This window comes from Rhineura floridana, chromosome 4 (genome assembly GCF_030035675.1).
Source record: "Rhineura floridana isolate rRhiFlo1 chromosome 4, rRhiFlo1.hap2, whole genome shotgun sequence".
Classification (NCBI taxonomy): Eukaryota; Metazoa; Chordata; class Lepidosauria; order Squamata; family Rhineuridae; genus Rhineura; species Rhineura floridana.
In genome coordinates, this window is record NC_084483.1 from 9,116,507 (window position 1) to 9,136,076 (window position 19,570).

At 40.9% G+C, this 19,570-nt stretch overlaps 3 protein-coding genes across 22 annotated transcripts in view; 1 reads left to right on the forward strand and 2 right to left on the reverse strand.

Moving 5' to 3' along the window:
* ATP7B (ATPase copper transporting beta) overlaps nucleotides 1-9,512 on the reverse strand; it is a 46,675-nt gene extending 37,163 nt beyond the window's left edge. For 4 of the 10 annotated variants that reach the window (XM_061622362.1, XM_061622358.1, XM_061622356.1 and 1 more), the window contains exon 1: nucleotides 1,434-1,611. The gene's annotated coding sequence lies outside the window, so the exon portion shown is untranslated. Of the gene's footprint in view, nucleotides 1-1,433; nucleotides 1,613-9,098; nucleotides 9,121-9,353 lie in introns of those variants that run through there. The other 6 variants (XM_061622361.1, XM_061622357.1, XM_061622355.1 and 3 more) reach the window with 4 other exon arrangements.
* Nucleotides 9,513-9,682: 170 nt separating this feature from the next.
* On the forward strand, nucleotides 9,683-16,642 carry ALG11 (ALG11 alpha-1,2-mannosyltransferase). Of its 4 annotated transcripts, XM_061622378.1 has the most exons (5): nucleotides 10,113-10,167; nucleotides 10,658-10,830; nucleotides 12,058-12,291; nucleotides 13,318-14,246; nucleotides 16,354-16,642. In XM_061622378.1, the coding sequence occupies exons 3-5, from the start codon at nucleotides 12,089-12,091 to the stop codon at nucleotides 16,623-16,625; spliced, it is 1,404 nt and encodes a 467-aa protein (XP_061478362.1). In that variant the 5' UTR covers nucleotides 10,113-10,167; nucleotides 10,658-10,830; nucleotides 12,058-12,088; the 3' UTR covers nucleotides 16,626-16,642. The 4 variants fall into 4 exon arrangements, with proteins under 4 accessions (XP_061478363.1, XP_061478361.1, XP_061478360.1 ...); XM_061622379.1 differs by lacking the exons at nucleotides 10,113-10,167; nucleotides 10,658-10,830 and adding an exon at nucleotides 9,683-9,771; XM_061622377.1 differs by lacking the exons at nucleotides 10,113-10,167; nucleotides 10,658-10,830 and adding an exon at nucleotides 9,691-9,739.
* NEK5 (NIMA related kinase 5) overlaps nucleotides 15,396-19,570 on the reverse strand; it is a 38,409-nt gene continuing 34,234 nt past the window's right edge. For all 8 annotated transcript variants that reach the window (XM_061622370.1, XM_061622373.1, XM_061622368.1 and 5 more), the window contains one exon: nucleotides 15,396-18,523. In XM_061622370.1, the coding sequence (XP_061478354.1) occupies nucleotides 18,298-18,523 (226 nt within the window). In that variant the 3' untranslated portion in view covers nucleotides 15,396-18,297. The remainder of the gene's footprint in view (nucleotides 18,524-19,570) is intronic.

Genomic DNA, 19,570 nt, shown 5'->3' on the forward strand with positions numbered 1-19,570 from the left:
AGGATGATATTATACTAACGAGTAGATCAGCTGCTGCTTAACTACTTTGCCGTCCATGCCCTCTGCACTCTAGATAATTTATGTGAGAGGTTGGGAACCTCAGGCCTCTATGTGGGCCTTGTGATCTCCCCAGGCCATATACCCTCACCAGCCTACTTCATATCCTCCCTTGAGTATTTTTGCCTGACTGCAACATGTCCTTGAACTCTGATGCCTCTTGCTTGTCTGGATGGAAGGTAAGAGAGGCGTGTGTAGAAACTAGCCTACTGTACAAAGATAACATTTTCATTCACTGCTGGCATGTGCCTCTGGCTCCATCCAACACTAACATGTATCCCCCAGCAGGTTTCCCAGGTGGGAATACGGTCTGAAAATGTTTCCACATCCCTCATTATGCCATACCAGAGAAGGTGTGGCACAAGCCTGCAGGGTAAGCTTTGCAATGCCATAAATGGGGAGATGCCTACAGCCACCCGCATTGGCTGTGGGAAAGTAGGACTCATCCTCTAAATCCTAACCCAGTCACAGATACTAAAACTTCAACAAAGAAGACAGGACTCTTCCAACCTCTCACATTGAGAGCTATGGGGTGTTTCGGCACAGGGTGGGGCATGTATGTCGCACCATAAAGTTAGTTTTGCTCATGTGGTCTACACATGTCCCTCAAGGCAACGCTTCTGTTCCAGATGTTTCTCCTGCTTCAAAAGCACAGTATTTTATGCCTGGGAGAAACATGAGCTTTCCCTCAGATGACACTCACAGTGAAGTGTGTGCAGTGCAGTTGCAGGGATGCCATAGCACCTGCTGGATGTTGTTTCCGACATAAATGGCAACAGCTCTTTCCTCCCCCTACTCTTACATAATTGGGGGCAGGGGGTTGTTTTGAGTTCTTGGTTGGTTAGAGTGGGGAAAAAACAGCAACCGGCACAAAGCTGCCTATTAAGGTTTATGGCTGAGCAGGGATCTGAACCCAGGTCTCCAGCCGGTATACAACACTGGCTATCATGCTCACTGGAAGGCAGGATAGCAGTAATGGAAAAAGAGAAAAACAGCGCTGATTGCAGTAGCAAATCCCCTGCCCTCTTCCACAGCCTTAAGTGCTTCCAGACATAACTGCAGGCAAAAATCTATGCATGTTATACCACTAATGAAGCTAGGCTGATCTCGGATGAACAAATGAGGGGTCCTGCCCATTTCTAATCTCTCAGTTCCTCTCACACTGAAAACACCTTAAAATAACCTAAACAACAGAACTGCAATCTGAACCTTATGCTCAAGAATAGAAGTAAAGAAGCGGGGAGAGGATTGCTTCAACTGGCACACAAAGGGAACAGGATCAGGTGTGTTTATGTATTAGACAATTAAGGGAAGATGAGAAGTTTCTTCCCTAGGAGCACATCTAATCCCTCCCCCCCCCAAAAAAAAGTACTTACCAGGCTGAGTCACAAATTCAGCAGGCATTTTTCAGTATCCCAATGCCTGCTTTTGCAGAGAAAAATGTGTTTAGTGAGCGAGAGTGTGGGAGGTGGGCAGCGCATATAAGCAAGAGTGTATGTGGGGGGGGGCTGCATCCACTGGTACCTCCCATTGCTGGCATGCAGCCAGGGGAGAATTAGTAAGAAAGAACTGTGCACATCCACCCCCAGGGCAAAATGTTCCCCACTCTTCAAAATGGTGGCTACATTTAAAAAAAAAAAAACCCAATCAATGCATCTCTTGGCAAGTTGAGATGCCAGCCAGCCCAGGAGCATGATCAGCCTGTTTATTGCATTTGATTCCAGAGGGGCAGCTGTGTTCGAGCCTATCAGAGTCATGGGGCACCTCAAAGACTAAATAAATTCCTAATGAAATAAGCTTATGGGGAGCAAAGTCCATTTCACATACATCATCAGCTCCTGACAGAGCTGTTACGGGCCTGAGTAAACTATGGGGAAATTGCTCCCCCACCTTCCCTGGGACTGAGAGTGACATGAAGGGAGAAGCCCAGGCCAGGGAGCTTGTGCTATCAGCTCCCAGTCCGTCTGAGAGGAATTGATCACTCTACATTTCATATCATTTAAAGATTTTTAAAACTGTAAACCACCTGGGGCGCCTTGACCGAAAGGCGGCATATGAATGCAACAAATCAGAAAGAAGAGAATTTACACCATAATCAACTTGTTTACTTTTTACGGGGCTCTAAGACTTTGTTGTCTTTTGTTCTCAAAGGTCCAGGAACCTAAAACACACACACACTCTAGACTCGAGCATAGGTTGCTAGTGTGGCACTCGCAGATGCCAGGGTGCCCACCACTGTCTCCTACAGCGCCCCAGAAAATATCTCAGGAAATATCTCCTCAAAAATTCCCAATGCAGAAGAGATTTTTTGCTCCTCCTGCACAGTTGCACTCACTCGGCTTCTTTTATATTGAACACCCCCACCCTAAAAACATACCCATATTTCACTGGATGCCAAGATTGAACACCCATCTTTCCATTCTAAACAGAAGAGAGGCAGCTTCTCTCTGAGCAAGCATAGGAGCAGCTGATGTGGGTACCATTTTTCCATTTATGGGGAGTGCCCACGCCATTTTGTACTCCTCTACACATGTTTCAGCGTGGCTGCCATTTTGTGTTATACCACACACTCCAAGACAGCCATAATGTGACTGGTGCCCACGGCACTTCCTCAAAATTCCAGATATTCACACTGGCCCAAAATAGATTGCTGACCCCTGATCCATAGAACGGGGGGGGGGGAGGTGAATAGCCTAAGGGAACTAAAGCCTGATGAACCTAATGAATTGTGGGAGTCAATATACAACAATGATTTTTTCCCCAAACTCAATTTAATTCAGCTCAAGGTCAAAACAAGTTCTACGGTAAATACACACTTGCATTCATTTCAAAGCTTTATCGGTCCCCTAGGTAAATGTTGTTTTCCTATGGAAGTTGGAGACATGTAAACATTGCAGTGTAATTGTTATGGAGTGAACATTGTTTGTAACACAGTGGCTAGTAGCATACCAGCACATGGAAGTTGGGCAAGTAAATGCCTCTTCCAAGAGGCTGTCTGTTTCAGGGATGAAGAAGGTGACACTGATAAAACAGTGTTACTCCATGATGAAATTGAAGTTTATTTTATTTTCATTTAAAGTATTTCTTAGTTAGACTTTGAAAAGGTTCCACGGTGGTCAGCAGTGTACAAAAGTGTGAATAAAATTCACACAACATACATATACAATTTAAAGTCAACAAATATAGTAAGACTAGCCAAAAAAAAAATCTTTAAAAGTAATCCAAAACTCATTCAAAGTTGCTCTAGGATAAATTAGATTGAAACTCACTCCTGCAATAAAATACATCCATGAAGTTTCAAATGACTCCTAACAGCAAACAAGCTTTCCTGCTGGGTATGCACACACTGGCTGGGTCAGCTCATAAAGCTAAGCTATAAACCAAGGTTTATTAACCAACAACAAACCATGGTATACATTTGTTGTGATTAATAACGCATAGTGAAGACACCAGGCTGGATTTGGACAATCAAATCATGGTTTAGCATTGCACGCCAGATGGTCAGGCAGAGATTGTAGATTAGCAGCATACAAAAGAGAGTGTTGTACATAAATTTATGCAAAGTGGAGGTTCAAATGCTTCTGCGCAGAGACTGTGCTCATGAAAAGTATGCACAATCCCCCACTGATGAAGTTGAACCTGTTCAAAGCCAAATGGACCCTGCAGATTTTATCTTCGTATTATGGAAAGACGTTAACTGTTCCTTCTTCATTACCCCATGAACCAACATTTCATGGTCTTTACTTCTGATACTAAAATGTGGTTACAAACATACTATGAGTACATCTGAGAAGGGCTACATCAAAAGCCATACTTTTTCTTTTTAGACACATAAATACATAAACTCTTGCATCCCAAACTATAGGCTATTGTATGCTCTTAAGCATTTCCTCCAAAGCTTTAGAAGTCACTTCAGACATACCCTAGCAAAAGAGAACATACAAGTTGTTTTGCAGATGTAACCTTGACCACCAATTTTTTTACTTTTTCTTCCCATTCAACATATCACAGAATTTCAGTAAAAACAGAAGGGCAGAGCAATCCAAATCCACCCACCCCTGATTCTGGACTGGGAGAAATTGGATTGGATGGAGGAACGCTCTATCAGCTAGGCTGGCCTCCTGCCAGCTGGCAGAAGCGTGGGGCTTCCCCTTCCACCCACTGAACGTGCAGGCAGAAGTGCTGGCCGTGGAAGGGCTCATAAGGAGGCATTCCAGTGAGGGGCTGAGCCAACCCATCATGCTTTGGATCCTGAGCTGTTCCCACTGCCATCATGTGAAAGCATTGGTTCCGGCTGGCGCAGCAATTATCCCGCTGCCCCTTCCACCCCAGCCACTATGCATGGCAGGGCTGCGGATGCGCTGGTGGTCCTGCTGTTCCATAAAGCCACAACAGCCAGCAGCTGAGGTTTGGATTGCCCCATAAGTGGTTTTGTTTTTCCAGATGCTTTTTTGTGTTTTTATGCTGCCCTATCCCAGAGGCTCTCAACAAGTTGCAATACATTTAGACAATAAAACAGAATTAGACAAACATTAAATCCCCTTTCCCATCACCCCTGAATGAAGGCTCCTTCCCAGCCCCATATCAATTACACTTTAGCATATGCATTCTAGTGCCAACCTGCTACAGCTGTATTAGAACTAGGCATGCTTAAGGAAACTGATCATTCCTAATTCTGAATTGCAACTGACTTGATCCAAACTTCCAGGACTAATGCACAGATCGGAACTTAGCTATATACCATCTTTCACATTTCCTGTGTGCACATGTGCAAAAATAACACAGACTGGGAATATGTTTATTCTTTCCAGGGATTATCCACTTTTCAGCGCCAAGCCCTCACTAAACAACACATACAGATAAATAATGTAATAAAAGGACTAATTTGTTCATCCCTAATTAAGACACATATACCACAATTCTGGCTCTCAGGCCCCCTTCTAGCAAGCTCCTTCTTCACTCAGTGAAATGTGTACAGTTGCAGAGGAGACATAATACACCCCTCATTCAGCCCCTTTCCTCATAACCCAGTATTACAAACCCACTGCAGAGACATTATGGTGTATTAGCATCAAGAGTGTTGCATCAGGAAGATCTGGGTTCAAATCCCCACTCGGCCATTAAGCTCACTAAATGACCCTAGGTCAGTTACTGCCGCACACAGTTTAACCTATCATATGAGGGGGGAAGTAGAATCATCCCACCTACATTGCCTAAACTTCTTGGAGGTAAATCAGAATACAAATGTGAATCAAGAGAACAAATTGCAATTACTTCCTCACTACATTCTTTTGCCAAGTCATACATTTATATATACACACACACACACACACGTATATGTGCATTATTTTTCTGAAGTCTATTTCCTTGGCTTTGTATTCGTCTGTTCTTGACTAGCACAATCACTGTAGCTGAAATCCTCAGACCAGTTACTACTTTTCAATAATCATGGAACATCCCAGTTTTCTTCATCATGACTTGCAGCCCAATCCTAGGCACATTTGCTCAGAAAGAATCCCACTGAGCTCAGTGAGACTTACTGCCAAAACTACACAAGACTGCAATATCAATCACCTCTTAGATGCCACAGACTCAATGTTACACAAGAAATCTTACCAATGTAATCTATAAAATATGTACGCTTACTGTATATGTCAGTAATCTAAAGCTTCTTTTATCCATATATTTCTATGCATTCTGGAAGCTAAGCACTCAAACTTCTATAGTTCCACTACTGCATCATGCATACTGTAAAAAAAAGGCAAAAGCCCACAACTGAACAACCAGGAATTAAAGACCACATGGTGGTCATATGAATGTACTTGTGCCCAATTAATCTATTACTTACCAACAGGTTTATTTCATGAAATTGACTGCGCACATTTCATGCACGGCCAACACATGACTAATTACAAGTTTTCAGATGCCAGCACTTAGTGTCACACAAGTGGCCTTCCCTATGTTCCCTTCGTGCCTAGAGTTGCCCTTTAACTTTCTAAAAGTAAAGCCTTCTCATACAAATGGAGGAGGAACATGGAAGGCTGAGGCTTCACTCATCCTCATCGCACCAAACCATGCATTCTTTTTCAGTGCCTGCTTAAAACATTTTCATCCAGGCAAGCCTATCCAGACAAATAAATATTGATGAGTTTTAATCTTGCCTTTTAAATGTGTTTAATCTCGTTTTTATCCTAGGGAATGCAGTAATTATCAAACTACTCACTTAATATCCCATGCAAGTAAAGTAATGCTCAAGATTCTACAACAAAGGCTCTTACCATATATGGAGCGAGAAGTGCCAGATGTCCAAGCTGAATTTAGAAAGGGAAGAGGTACCAGAGATCATATTGCAAACATACATTGGATAATATAACGGACCAAGGAATTTCTGGAGGAAATCACCCTGTGCTTTATAGATTACAGCGAAGCCTTTGACTGTGTAAAAAAGATAAAGGTGTCCCCGCACTTATAATGCGAGTTGTTCCCGACTCTTAGGGTGACATCTTGCGACGTTTACTAGGCAGACCGTATATATGGGGTGGGATTGCCAGTTCCTTCCCTGGCCTTTCTTTACCCCCCAGCATATGCCGGGTACTCATTTTACCGACCACGGATGGATGGAAGGCTGAGTGGACCTCGGCCCCTTTCACCGGGGATTCAACTTCCTCCTTCCGTTGGAATCAAACTCCAGCTGTGAACAGAGCTTCAGCTGCGTTACCGCTGCTTACCTCTCTGCACCACGGAGATCATGAAAAACTACAGGATGCTTTAAAAGAAATGGGGGTGCCACAGCATCTGATTGTCCTGATGCTCAATCTATATGCTGGACAAGAGGCTACTCTAAGGACAGAATATGGAGAAACCCATTGGTTCCCCACTGGAAAGAGTGTGAGACAAGTGTTCTTTTAAATCACCCTACTTATTTAATCTATATGCAGAACATATCATGCAGAAAGCAGGACTGGACCTAAATGAAGGAGGTGTGAAAATTGGAGGGAGAAATATCAATAAGATAGCAGACAATACCATACTACTAGCAGAAACCAGTAATTATTTGAAACAAATGCTGTTGAAAGTTAAAAGAGGAAAGCACAAAAGCAGGACTACAGCTGAATGTCAAGAAGACTAAAGAAACGACAACAGAAGATTTGTGTAACTTTAACGTTGACAATGAGGACATTGAACTTGTCAAGGATTATCAATACCTCGGCACAGTCATTAACCAAAATGGAGACAATAGTCAAGAAATTAGAAGGTGACTAGGACTGGGGAGGGCAGCTGTGAGAGAACTAGAAAAGGTCCTCGAATGCAAAGATGTATTACTGAACACCAAAGTCAGGATCATTCAGACCGTGGTATTCCCGATCTCTATGTATGGATGTGAAAGTTGGACAGTGAAAAAAGGGGGTAAGAGAAAAATCAACTCATATGAAATGTGGTGTTGGAGGAGAGCTTTGTGCATACCATGGACTGCAAAAAAGACAAATAATTGGGTGTTAGAACAAATTAAATCAGAACTATCACTAGAAGCTAAAATAATGAGACTGAGATTATCATACTTTACACACATAATGAGAAGACATGATTCACTAGAAAATACAATAATGCTTGGAAAAACATGAGGAAGTAGAAAAAGGGGAAGACCAAACAAGAGATGGATTGATTCCATAAAGGAAGCCACAGATCTGAACTGACAAGATCTGAACAGGGTGGTTTATAAGAGATGCTATTGGAGGTCGCTGATTCATAGGGTCACCATAAATCGTAATTCACCTGAAGGCATATAACTTTTAGACAATTTTTTACAAGAATTTGAAAAAAATCTTATATTTTTGTATAAGAAACCATATCTACCAGGAGCTACTTGCATTCAACAGGAAGAACTGCAAAGGCTGCCACTCAGTTTACCACCCTCTGGTTTTTAAATGGTCCAGCTAGAGATTTTAGCAGTGAGCTAGGTTTCAGGCATTAACATTAAATTATTATGCAATTTACTTTTTTTCTTCTTCTGGGAGAGTTCAGATAGCAATTACAGGATAGCTAGAAGTATTCTATTTTACAGTGCAGATAGAGGGAACTGAGGGGAGAAATGAGTATTTCCTTATCAACAGAACTCTACATGGAAAGCAGGATTATGTTTACATGCTAAATCACTCTGTAAGTTTAGTTGGGGCATTAGGTACACCCCTAGTTCTATTAGCGAAGGAAATTCTGGACAGGTAAAGGTCTCAAGTTACACAAACTCAAATGAGATTTTGTTTATTTTGCCTTGCCATTCCTTCTTGTACTTTTCCACTGACACCACAAGACCTCTTCCACTAAAGTTCCTCAGCAGCTACAAGACCATTTTTAGAACGTCCTCCCAATTCAAACTGAGCAGAGAACCAATTTCTACAAGCCAACCGGGCTGTGAAAACTATATTAAAGGAAAGTTATCCCTTTGTTCATTTCAGCAGGATTCAAATGTTTTCAGATTAGCAACAAACCACAAATCAAAGAAAGTGGCAGTTTGACAAGACCATTTTTTCTTAGTATAGAATATCAAAAGCCAGAAGGAAATCTGCAAGATATGTCCTTACCTTCAAAACCATGCATACCACCTTATCTCTCTGCTCTTATATCCTAAATCTTAGCACATCCCTTCCTATGACTTCCACTCATCCAGCTCCACCACCCTTCAACCGTCTGAATGTCTACAGCTCCCTCAAAAGACTCCATCCTTCCCTCTTATTGCTGTGTGTGCTCAGAATTATTTACAAATAATTATTTGTATTATTTACAAATGCTTAACAGTGCCATTAATCAGCTTTTTCATACCTTTACATTTTCAAAATTCCACTTCTCTTAAAAAATAAAATAAAGGAAGATGAACACCAAACACATCACAAAGCTCAGGTGATTCAAAACAAAACATGTTATAAGAATACAAAATACCCCATATATGCTCAGCGGACAATCCTAGAGAGACGACGGCGCCTCCTCGATCCTAACCCACGACAGTTTACCAACCCAATTCCATTAGGAAACCTATAGTAACGCACAATTTATTGTGACTTATTTGTAAAGCTCCATCTCCAGATATATTTCTGCCATGAACATATTCCATAGAGATCCAGGGTTTAACTGTATGCACTTTTAAGAGAGTAAGGAGAAGCTCTCATATGCTCGCATCTGATCCAGACTTCATTTTAAACCAGAGACTTAGTATAAAAGATGGATCCAAAATAAATGTGCATGTATCTACCGTAACGACTAATACTTTCCACTAATTTCAGAACACAGCAAAAACTGCTTACAAAGAGCCTCTGTCGACATAGATGAACCTCTGCAGCCTTCCAAGTCACCCTTTAAATTTTAGCTGCCTTCACAGATTGGCCCCGCAGAGTTCATCTGTGACTGTCCATTAGCTGCTTTTCGTTCGGGCTCTCATTGGGTCTTCCGGCATACCAATAGCGACGTCTGATTGGCTTTTCCTTTATAGAGAAAGGCTAAGAGTTGTCCTCTAGATGTCGTTGCACTACAATTTCCGTCATTCCTGACAATTAGTGACCTTCGCTGCGGTTCATGGGAGTTGTAGTCCAATAATACAGTATAAAATTCTGCCTACGGCTCTAAGGTCTTTAAAAAAGAGATTTTTAGCTTGTATTGATCTACTACGAAGGGACCGTAGAGTTATGAAGAGGTAGTGACGCCCACAGCTTGAACTATTGCATGGTGAAAGCCTATTTACTTTGTTGTTATATGGTTTCAAGCCGATTACGAATTATGGCGACCCTATGAATCAGCGACCTCCAATAGCATCTGTTATAAACCACAATTTAGAAAATAACATTTTGTCTTCGAGCATTGCCCCTGACTCTTTATGGACTGTGACAGACGCATCACTTTTCACGTCTTTGTGGCGCAAGCCCCATTTACTACCAGTTAAGAATGTTTGGAGCTCCCTAAAATAGAAAGTGTGTTTGTGTGCCTTTAAAAGATTGGGGGGGGAGGACGATGGAATGAGCGGGTCAAAGTAGCAACAACAGTTTCCGGGGCAGACAAAGTGACTTCCGATACAGTGACAGCAGCTTCCAAGATGGCGGCTTTCCCAGCTGGGCCGCTTCTCAGGTGCTGTTAACTCGTTGGCTTTCCTTTCCGCTTATCTCGGTGCGGCTCACCTGTCTCTTCCTGCAAGATGGGGATTACTTTATGCCTTCCTGGGCAGCCTCCGCTCTTGCTGAGGGCTTGTCCTTCTCCGTTGTTGTTTTTAAATGTCCAGCCGGTCCTTCTTTCTCGGTTTTGGGCTCTCCTGAGTCCTCTCTCTTTATTCCCTGCCGAGTTGGTTGTGTGCGTCCATTATTTAAATCCGCACAGTTTTGAACATTGGTTCTTTGTAAGACTTTGCCCGCCAATCTGAGAGGAACAGAAACACCAGAAAATAAGGGCTGTTAATTTTCGGCGCGTTCCTCTTTTCTCTTGCCCCCCCCCCATGATGGTGGGTGGGAGAGAGATGTATCCAAAGTATAACTAATTGGAGCCAAGTGCATCCAAAGTATGGCTAATGGAGACAAAATCCTGCTGCTCCATTTCCTCGTCGTTCTCCCTCCCTTTTCTCTAGATTTGGCAAATGATTAGTTGGTGATCTCTCATTGCCAGATTGGAGCAGGTAGAGTTGGATTGAGACGCCTCAGGGAGCTCCTGCAAGATCAAGTCTGAGTACCAGGCAGACTGGTATACAAATCTGGATTGCCAGTCCAGCTGTGGCCCACCTTGATGAAGCCACTTACGGCTGTGAGTGTTGTTCTCAAAGTCAGTTACCCTTACTATCAGGCCATTTTAGACTTAACAAGATATAATTCCCTCAAACTTTTCTGGATGAAAACTGAAAGCTGCCTTATACCAAGTCAAACTGTTAGTCTATCTGTCTTGTTTCTGACAGTGACTCTCCAGGATTTCAAAAGGAGTATTTTCAGTCCCTACCAGTTGATACTAGGGCATTTGGCATGCAGAGCATGTGCTTTGCCACATAACCTTAGCTCTTCCCAAACGTTAAAATAATTTATACTTGCTGTGTGGGAAGGCTTTTTTAGCTGTACACAGCTGGTAGTTGGCGGTGTTTCACATATAGTGTAATAGGAAGTGATTACTGAATACGTGGACAGGATTTGGTAGCCAACTAAAAACTGGTTGCTGTTGATCCTGCCACTCCTCCAACTTGGGGGAGGGCATATTTTATCTCATGCTGAGATGGGTGGCAGGAAGGTTTCTCAGTGCTTCTGAATGCCTCCAGAGCCCAGTGTGAGGTGAGAGGCAAATGTCCAGGAGTAGTGCTTGTCCCTGCACCAAGCTTTGGAGTCACTAGGATGCACCAAAAGTTCTTAATGTTTCCATTAAGTCCAAAGCTCAGCACGCAGTTAAAGATGAGCTCTATCAATATATCACTTTGTGCTGGAGCAGGTGCTTACCAGATTTAAAAATATAGGCAGTTAGTACTATGTTATGGAAAAAAATCTGAGGGCTGACTTAAGTAAAAACATGCAGGCTTTTGAGTTAGAAGTGTTTCAGTGAACAGAATACAAAGATAGAGAAATACTAGTTATAAAGTGATTTTTTGCCACTGCAGAGTGGCTGCAGAGGAAGAATAGTTGAATCACATTCAGCATTTTAAAATCATGTTGTACTGATTAAATCAAATAATTTTTAGATGGACTTTAGTTTTCTTTTTATTCATAATTTGTGTATATTTGCCACTATTATAACAACTATGGGTGTTTGGATCTTCTGAAACCAGTTTGGTGATTTAATGAGGGACAAGTGAGATCAGTGGTCTTCTTTCTTCAACTGGAAGCTGGCTGTGGAGCCCAGACCTCATCAATGTTGCCAGATTTGCCAAAACAAAAATAATTACATATTTTCATATGCACATAGCAGCTCAAACATTGGTCTTTTTGCTGGGTTTCTTAATACAGTTTCAATTGCTGCTATAATTTCATTCCCCCATCTCTTCTCATGTTTCAGATTACTGTACTCATTGGCTTTCCCTGCCTTGATGCTAAGTGGAATTTTATGTATCTGCCTGTTAATGCTCCTGTGTGGTTTACGGCTATGGCTCCAGCAAAGAAAAAATCAGCTAATTCCACCAGGGCAAAATGGGAAAAGGCCAGTTGTGGTTGCATTTTTTCATCCATATTGCAATGCAGGAGGAGGAGGGGAGAGAGTATTGTGGTGTGCCCTAAGAGCACTGCAGAAAAAGTAAGTACTCTTTTTACTTTTGTACAGTGATATTTGTTTGTTTATTGCATTTCTCTCGTACTGGCTTTGCCGGTCTGCTCGTACTCCAAACAGTTGGAGGATACCAGATTGGCAAAAGCTGGTTTACCTCTATGTAAACAAGCCTGAAAATGCTGTGGTAAGTTTCCTAACAAGCCATAAGTTATGAAGCTGGCTTGTTAAACTACCATTGTTTGTTTTAAACCAGGATCCCTGGTTTGAACACAGTGCTAAGTCAGGATTCTTCACACAGCACATAGTTAAACTATGGAATTAACTCCCACAAGAGGCATAGATGGCCACCAATTTGGATAGCTTTAAAAGAGGTTTAGACAAATTCATGGAGGATAAGGCTATCAACGCCTACCAGTCATGATGGCTATGTTCTGCCTCCGCAGTTGGAGGCAGTTTGCTTCCCAGTATACCAGTTGCTGGAAACCGTGGAGGAGAAAGTGCTCTTGTGCTTAGTTTCTGCTTGCGGGCTTCCCATAGGCATCTGGTTGCCCACTGTGAGAACAGGATGCTGGACTAGATGAGCCACTGGCCTGATCCAGCAGGCTCTTATTTTCAAAAGTGAACTCTTCAGAAGGCCTCCCAGTTGCATGGAACGGAGGAGGACGAGCCCGACTCATCACTTGGACTTATTCAGGTTCATCCACATAATGATAAACCATGGAATGTGAATGTGGCTAATGAAAATGACAAGCTGGGTTGGTAAGATGATAACCCAAACTAAAACCATTGCTGTCATTTGCTTTTTCATTTTTTTGTTTTCTTACATCTGTATTACATCTTGTGCCTGTTGTCCTTAAGTGTAAAAAAAAAAATTCTTGCTCACAAATTTGCTTTTGTATTTGTGCCCAGCTTATCTTTTTATATAGTTATGACATTTTTTACAACCCTTTAAACAATAAGCTTGAGTGTTTCATTTCAATTTTGACATGGTCTCTTTTTCTTAATGTAAAATGAAGCTGATTTGCAGATTATAAATTACGTTTCGTTTTGCAGGTATAAGGATGTCTCCTATGTTATCTATACTGGTGATACTGATGTCACAGCTGAGAATATCCTTGAAGGTGCTTACAGACGATTCAACATCAGATTAAATCAACCTGTGAAATTTGTGGTTTTGAGTAGGCGCTATCTAGTGGAAGCTTCCCTTTACCCACATTTCACTCTGCTGGGTCAGAGTTTAGGATCTGTGTTTCTTGGCTGGGAAGCTCTTGTGAACTGTGTTCCTGATGTTTACATTGACTCTATGGGCTATGCCTTCACGCTTCCTCTTTTTAAATATTTAGGAGGTTGTCGAATAGGCTGTTATGTTCACTATCCTACAATCAGCACTGACATGCTTTCTGTTGTTAGGAATCAGAATGATCGATTTAATAATTTGGCAAAAATCACACAAAGTCCTCTATTAAGTAAATTGAAACTTGCATATTATTATATTTTTGCTTCTATATATGGCTTAGTTGGTTCTTGCAGTGACATTGTCATGGTTAATTCTTCATGGACTCTCAATCACATCCTTTCCCTTTGGCGGTGCAGTGACCGCACAAGCATTGTGTATCCACCTTGTGATGTTCAGACATTCTTGGATATTCCTCTGTCTGAGGAAAAGAGCACTATAGAGCAAACTATTGTTTCTGTAAGCCAGTTTAGACCAGAAAAAGACCACTGTTTGCAGATCAGAGCCTTTGCTAAATTGTTGGAAAAGACTGCAGGGCAGCAGTTGCTACCCAAACTCATTCTGATTGGGGGCTGCCGTAACCAAGATGACCATCAGCGTGTAAATGGACTTAAAAAGCTCTGCCAAGAGTTGGACATTGAAAAAAGGGTGGAATTCAAAGTTAATATTCCATTTGAAGAGCTAAAGCAACATCTGGCAGATGCAACCATTGGACTTCACACCATGTGGAATGAACACTTTGGGATTGGTATGTGTATTTGCATATGGTTTTTGGAGCTACATATAACAATGGTATTGTGTGTGTTATTGTTTTTGCCCCGGGGTTGAAACAAATGGCAAATTGGGAGTTTACAAAGTGCTATACTGGTGTTCTTACCTATTCTCCTCTCAAACTTGTACAGTGATTAGCTATTCCCATATGGCACATACTTGTTGGTTCATGGTCATATTTGGATTTGAATCTAGATCTTAGCTTTGTAAATTTGGAAGTGACCAAATCTAGGCTAATATTTGCACTATTGGACACCATACCCTAAAAAGGATCTCCTGCCAACTGTCTATCTTAAGTGGTAGTCTCAACAGAAAGAGATTCTATAAGCTCCCTAGGCTGCTTTTCCAGTGCTGAACTCTCTGTTCTTCATAGAAAGTTGCTCTCTCCTATCCCTGTTAAAAATTGAAAACAGCCAGTGTATTTCTTCCTAATTGGGGAGAACCATGACAGCAAGCAGTCAGACTTCACCCCAGTGGTATTAGCCTTTGGAGTAACCTGGCTTTAGAGAGCTGTGAAAGATCACTGCCCCTCTTCCAAAGAATACTGTGTGTGCAAGTATATATTACAGAAAACCATCTTGCTAAGAAGTCCCTGTTCAATTGAATTGTGTGCAAATCATGATTAACTGAATTTTTTGTTCAATCATTCATCATGGTCTAATTTGCTATAGCAGTTAGCTTTCAGTTAATGAAATTAAAGAGCCTTATTGCCAAGAAAGAATGCTTAAGAGCATATTTGGGGGATTTTGGTTTCTCTTCTGCCTTCTATCACTATATGCTTCTTAAAATTTGCTGTTCTGCTCCTGCAAGCTCCATATATTTTAGTGCAACATCTCCTAGTACAACAGAACATAATATAACAAATCCCCTTTTCTGTTTTATGTAAAAACTAAGATAAAAAGAAGGTAATGTTAAGGGCACATTATGTAACATTCCCTTTTGTTAGAAACCCACAAATCTCAGCTTTCACTCGAAGTGAGAAGTACATTTCTACTCTTTTAGTCGTAGAGAGAAATTCTAAACTCATTTTCCCTGATTTCTAAGTTCCTGAAGATTTTAACACCTGGCTCAACCATTTTTTTTAACATGGAAAGGTAACTTTCTGATTAAGTGCCAAATATCCCACTATAGTTTAGCACATTTATTCATAAAAAGTTACACTCTGATTAACTGGTTGTCCACTTTATTAAACAGTGAAGTCAGAAATTATACCAGATACAAGATAAAGACTAGCATGTAAGCAATAATCATTCCCAGATGCTTAATGAAATTTAGATACACTAGTGTGACATGGGAGAACCACTATGTGCAGCAAGAAATTAATTATAGGCCTTTTGAGGCTCTGGACATAATTCTATTTAGTCGTTTATGAGGTTAGGTAATTTGGCTTTGTGGCTACAGCAGGAGCAGTAATTGATCAAATCTCAGCTGATGCAGACGTGTCACAATTACCAACTTGCAGATGCAATGCACTGTGTAATCTGGGCATGCCTTCCTCCAATTTTCATGAGTATAAGAGCGATGTGTGTACTTTTGTCAACAGAAGATTGGGAAACACTATTGTAAGAATTTGAGTTCATCTGGAAACTGCATCAATTCTGTTTGCATTCTTTTTCACTAGTAGAGGTTGGTCCATGAAATATGTTGCCTTCCCTGTTTTGCACATTTTATGGGTTTGAACCAATGACACAACCCTCCTTGTACCAAGCAATTATAAATCACGTGTTGAAACACCAACATTTAAATTTCATTGAGTTAAATCCTATGGTATCATCTGTGAATGAAAGGGTCTTTGATCCAGCAAAGGCTCTAATAAAAGGGGGTGGGGAAGAGAGTGATTCCACTTCCTATACTATCTCCCACTCTTCTGGAGCAGATTTTCAAGGGTTGCAGCCCTCACCCTTTGCAGCCCCCAAAATCTGCTTCCCCTCCATTCTGTAATGGCGCCACTTTTGGTGAGTGGATCTTTTCATAGGATGCAGCCTCTTTTGTTCTTCCTCATGCTTTTATTTGTCGACACTAAAATCAATAAGTCAGTTGAAAGAACAGTACTAGTTAACAATACTTTGTTTTGTCTCTTATAGGAATTGTTGAATGTATGGCTGCTGGCACAATTATCCTTGCTCACAATTCTGGAGGCCCCAAGTTGGACATTGTGGTGCCCTATGAAGGAAGCATTACAGGATTTCTAGCAGAAAATGAAGATGATTATGCAGACACTATGGCTCATATCTTTTTATTGTCTCCTACAAAAAGGCTAGAGATCAGACAAAATGCTCGACAGTCTGTGAGAAGATTTGCTGAACAAGAATTTGAGGAAACATTCCTATTATCTGTGGAGCAGTTATTTAAATAAAATTTTGTATATAGATATCTGGACATACTTGAGTTATTATGTACATACGCTTGCATATTTTTTCCAGTTTATTATTTCTATTGTATAATTAAAAGTACCTTATTCCTATATGGGGCTGATGACAGAGCACGTTTCCCAAATTTATATCTTATAGCACAACTAGATACAAAATCATGTATAATATGCTTTAGTAGTCGGCCTGAAAAGCAAATGTCACAAAATATATAGCAGTATTCAGTGCTGATGACTCAGTGTGCTCTTTTGAGAAGCAAGAACCAAATTTAGTTTTCCAATCAATTTTTATGCTATCAAATTGAATCTACATTTGACCATTTTTTCCCTATGAACTGAACTACTTACGAAATTGGAGGGTAAGTTTCTAAAAGCTTTCTTCCTATTTATCATATACCCTAGACCAAAGATTAGTACATCTGTCTGGGATGTTCGTTGTCTTCTACCAAACACAGCTTGGGAGGGACACGCATGGAGCGGTGCAGTTGGAAAGGGACACCCGCCTACCGAGCCAGATCAGCCAAATCAATCCTGGTAATCAGTGGGGTCATGACAGATGTCACAGCTGGACTACCCTCACATCCATTTCTTTCTATTTCAACAATCAGTACAAGTGTGTTTTTCTCTGCTTGGCATATGCATACTGGGTCACTTAAAAGGGCCATCCTTGGAGCATGACTCAAACAATTCTGAAAATCAGCCTGAGTTGTACATTATCTTAAGTTGTGTGAGACAGCATGCAATGAAAATGATCCGGGAAAGTCACATTGTATAGGCTTTATTATTTCAACGGGGACAGAGATTTGCATCACTAAATTCTCTATACAAAAAACTAGCATGTTAGAAGCTAAGCTAGAAACCTCAAGGCTTAGGGTTTTTTGGGGAGGGCCAGTGCCTGTAGAAGCATTTAACCATCTGAGTCCTCCAAGCAGTCTATAGTGATATGGGTTTATTATCTTGATGATTAAATCTAATAAGGGCATCGCTATAAGCCCTATACATGCTATATAATCCCTACAACCACCCTTCCTCAATCATGGGTCCCCATACATCCTATGATCCCTAAATATTAGCCATGGTTGCTGGGGATCCAAACAATGTAAGTTTGGGGAAGGCTACCCTATACCATTTAAGGGTGAGGGTAGTTACTCAAAAATGTCCTCACTGACTGCTCATATTTCAGATGATCCTCGGAGGCATGCAAGGGAAATAACCTATGGAAGAGATGAGTGCCTAATTTAGGGAATGTCCCCATAGTCTATGTTGTAGTAAGACTTATGAGGGAAAGGTGGATAAAGTGCTTCCATACCACAGTGTTGATTTGTTCTAGGCTGCAAAATCTTAGATGGTATTTATAGCTCTAAGTTACATTAAAATGTAGAACTGAAAGATGAACTGACATGTTTAATTGTAAAAATGAAGGGGTTAATGAGATATTAATATCAAAATAGGAGTGAGATGGCAGCATGCATTTTGATCAATGTAAAGCTCATTAAACTGAACCTTGCATTATCTGGACCATGTCTCTTCCCACCCCCACTTATTAAGACCCAATTGACTGCTTAATAGTGGTTGATAACCCTACAAAGAGGTAGCCATTTCCTAAAATAGGTTCCACTAGTTGTTATTAATTCTTAAGCAACTATTACCCAAGTTTGTGTTAACTGATTGTTCCTTTCTGTTTGTCTTCAGTGAGGTTACTTTCTTCTTCCAAACTTTCATTGGGGTTTTTAAGAGTACTACTAGGTACATTCTCTTTTGTTAGTTGATGTTTGTCTTCCGATTCCACTGGAGCTTTTATAATCTCATCTTGTAAAGATGTTACCACTTTTTCCAAGGATTGTACCAGTTCATCCCTCAATTCATCTTCAGATTCTTCAAAGTTTCTGTATAAGTTAACAGAACAAAATGGATATTCAGTTACGATTTTTGATCATATTATCAAAATGTTTAACTTCTAAATTGGACAGTGCCCGTTAAAATTATTCTGAAAGGCTGAGGGCTGGTTCATATGTTTATTGGCCCCACATAATTGCCTTGTGAGGGTACAAGTTCCCACCTCACCAAGTTCAAGACTTTGGCGAGAGAGTCCGAAAGTCCTATTAGTATAAACGAAGGGTTATTCATGTTTAAATGCCAGTTTACAAAACCGATGTGAGAGCTGATTATGAAATTGTTGGGTTTTAGCTTGCTACTCAACATATTTTTACTGAATTATCAGTTCTGCCAATATCTTGAGCTGAATGTTAGGCTACATTTTTACCACATGCAAAGCAAACTGTATTCTAATTGTAAGTGCTTGCACTACTCTTTTAAGAGAATGGACCATTGGTCTCACTTGAAGGGTGATTTTCATAGGAGAATGCCATCATGCTGGATTATAGCTCGTCCTATCGTCCAAAGGCAAGAATGTTTCTGAAGTCAAGACTAGGACGTCAGGCCCCTCCCACTCTCCAGTTCATTCGCAGCAAGTCCAAAGAGATATATCTAAACATGCAGGAAAAAAGGCCAACGGGCCTAGCAGCAAGAACATAACATAATAATAGTAACATTAATAATATCTGACTCTAACCTAGCGAAAACAGTAATAGAAGTCTTGACTTCACTAGAGAATTAAAATTTAATGTAATATAATATAATGACGAACTGTAATATATAAACCATCCCAAAAATTATGTAGTTATCCTCCAACTGGGAGGGTCATGATGGCATTCTCCTATGAAAATCACCCTTCAGGTGAGACCAATGGTCCATTTTCCATAGGAGGAATGCCATCATGCTGGATGTACCAAAGCAGCCCATAACCAGGAGGGACCACCCACATACTAGTCGTCATTAAGAACCTGTTGCAAAACTCATCTGCCAAATGAGGCATCGGCAGAGGCATAACGATCTATTTTATAATGCCTTATGAACGAGTGTGGAGTAGACCA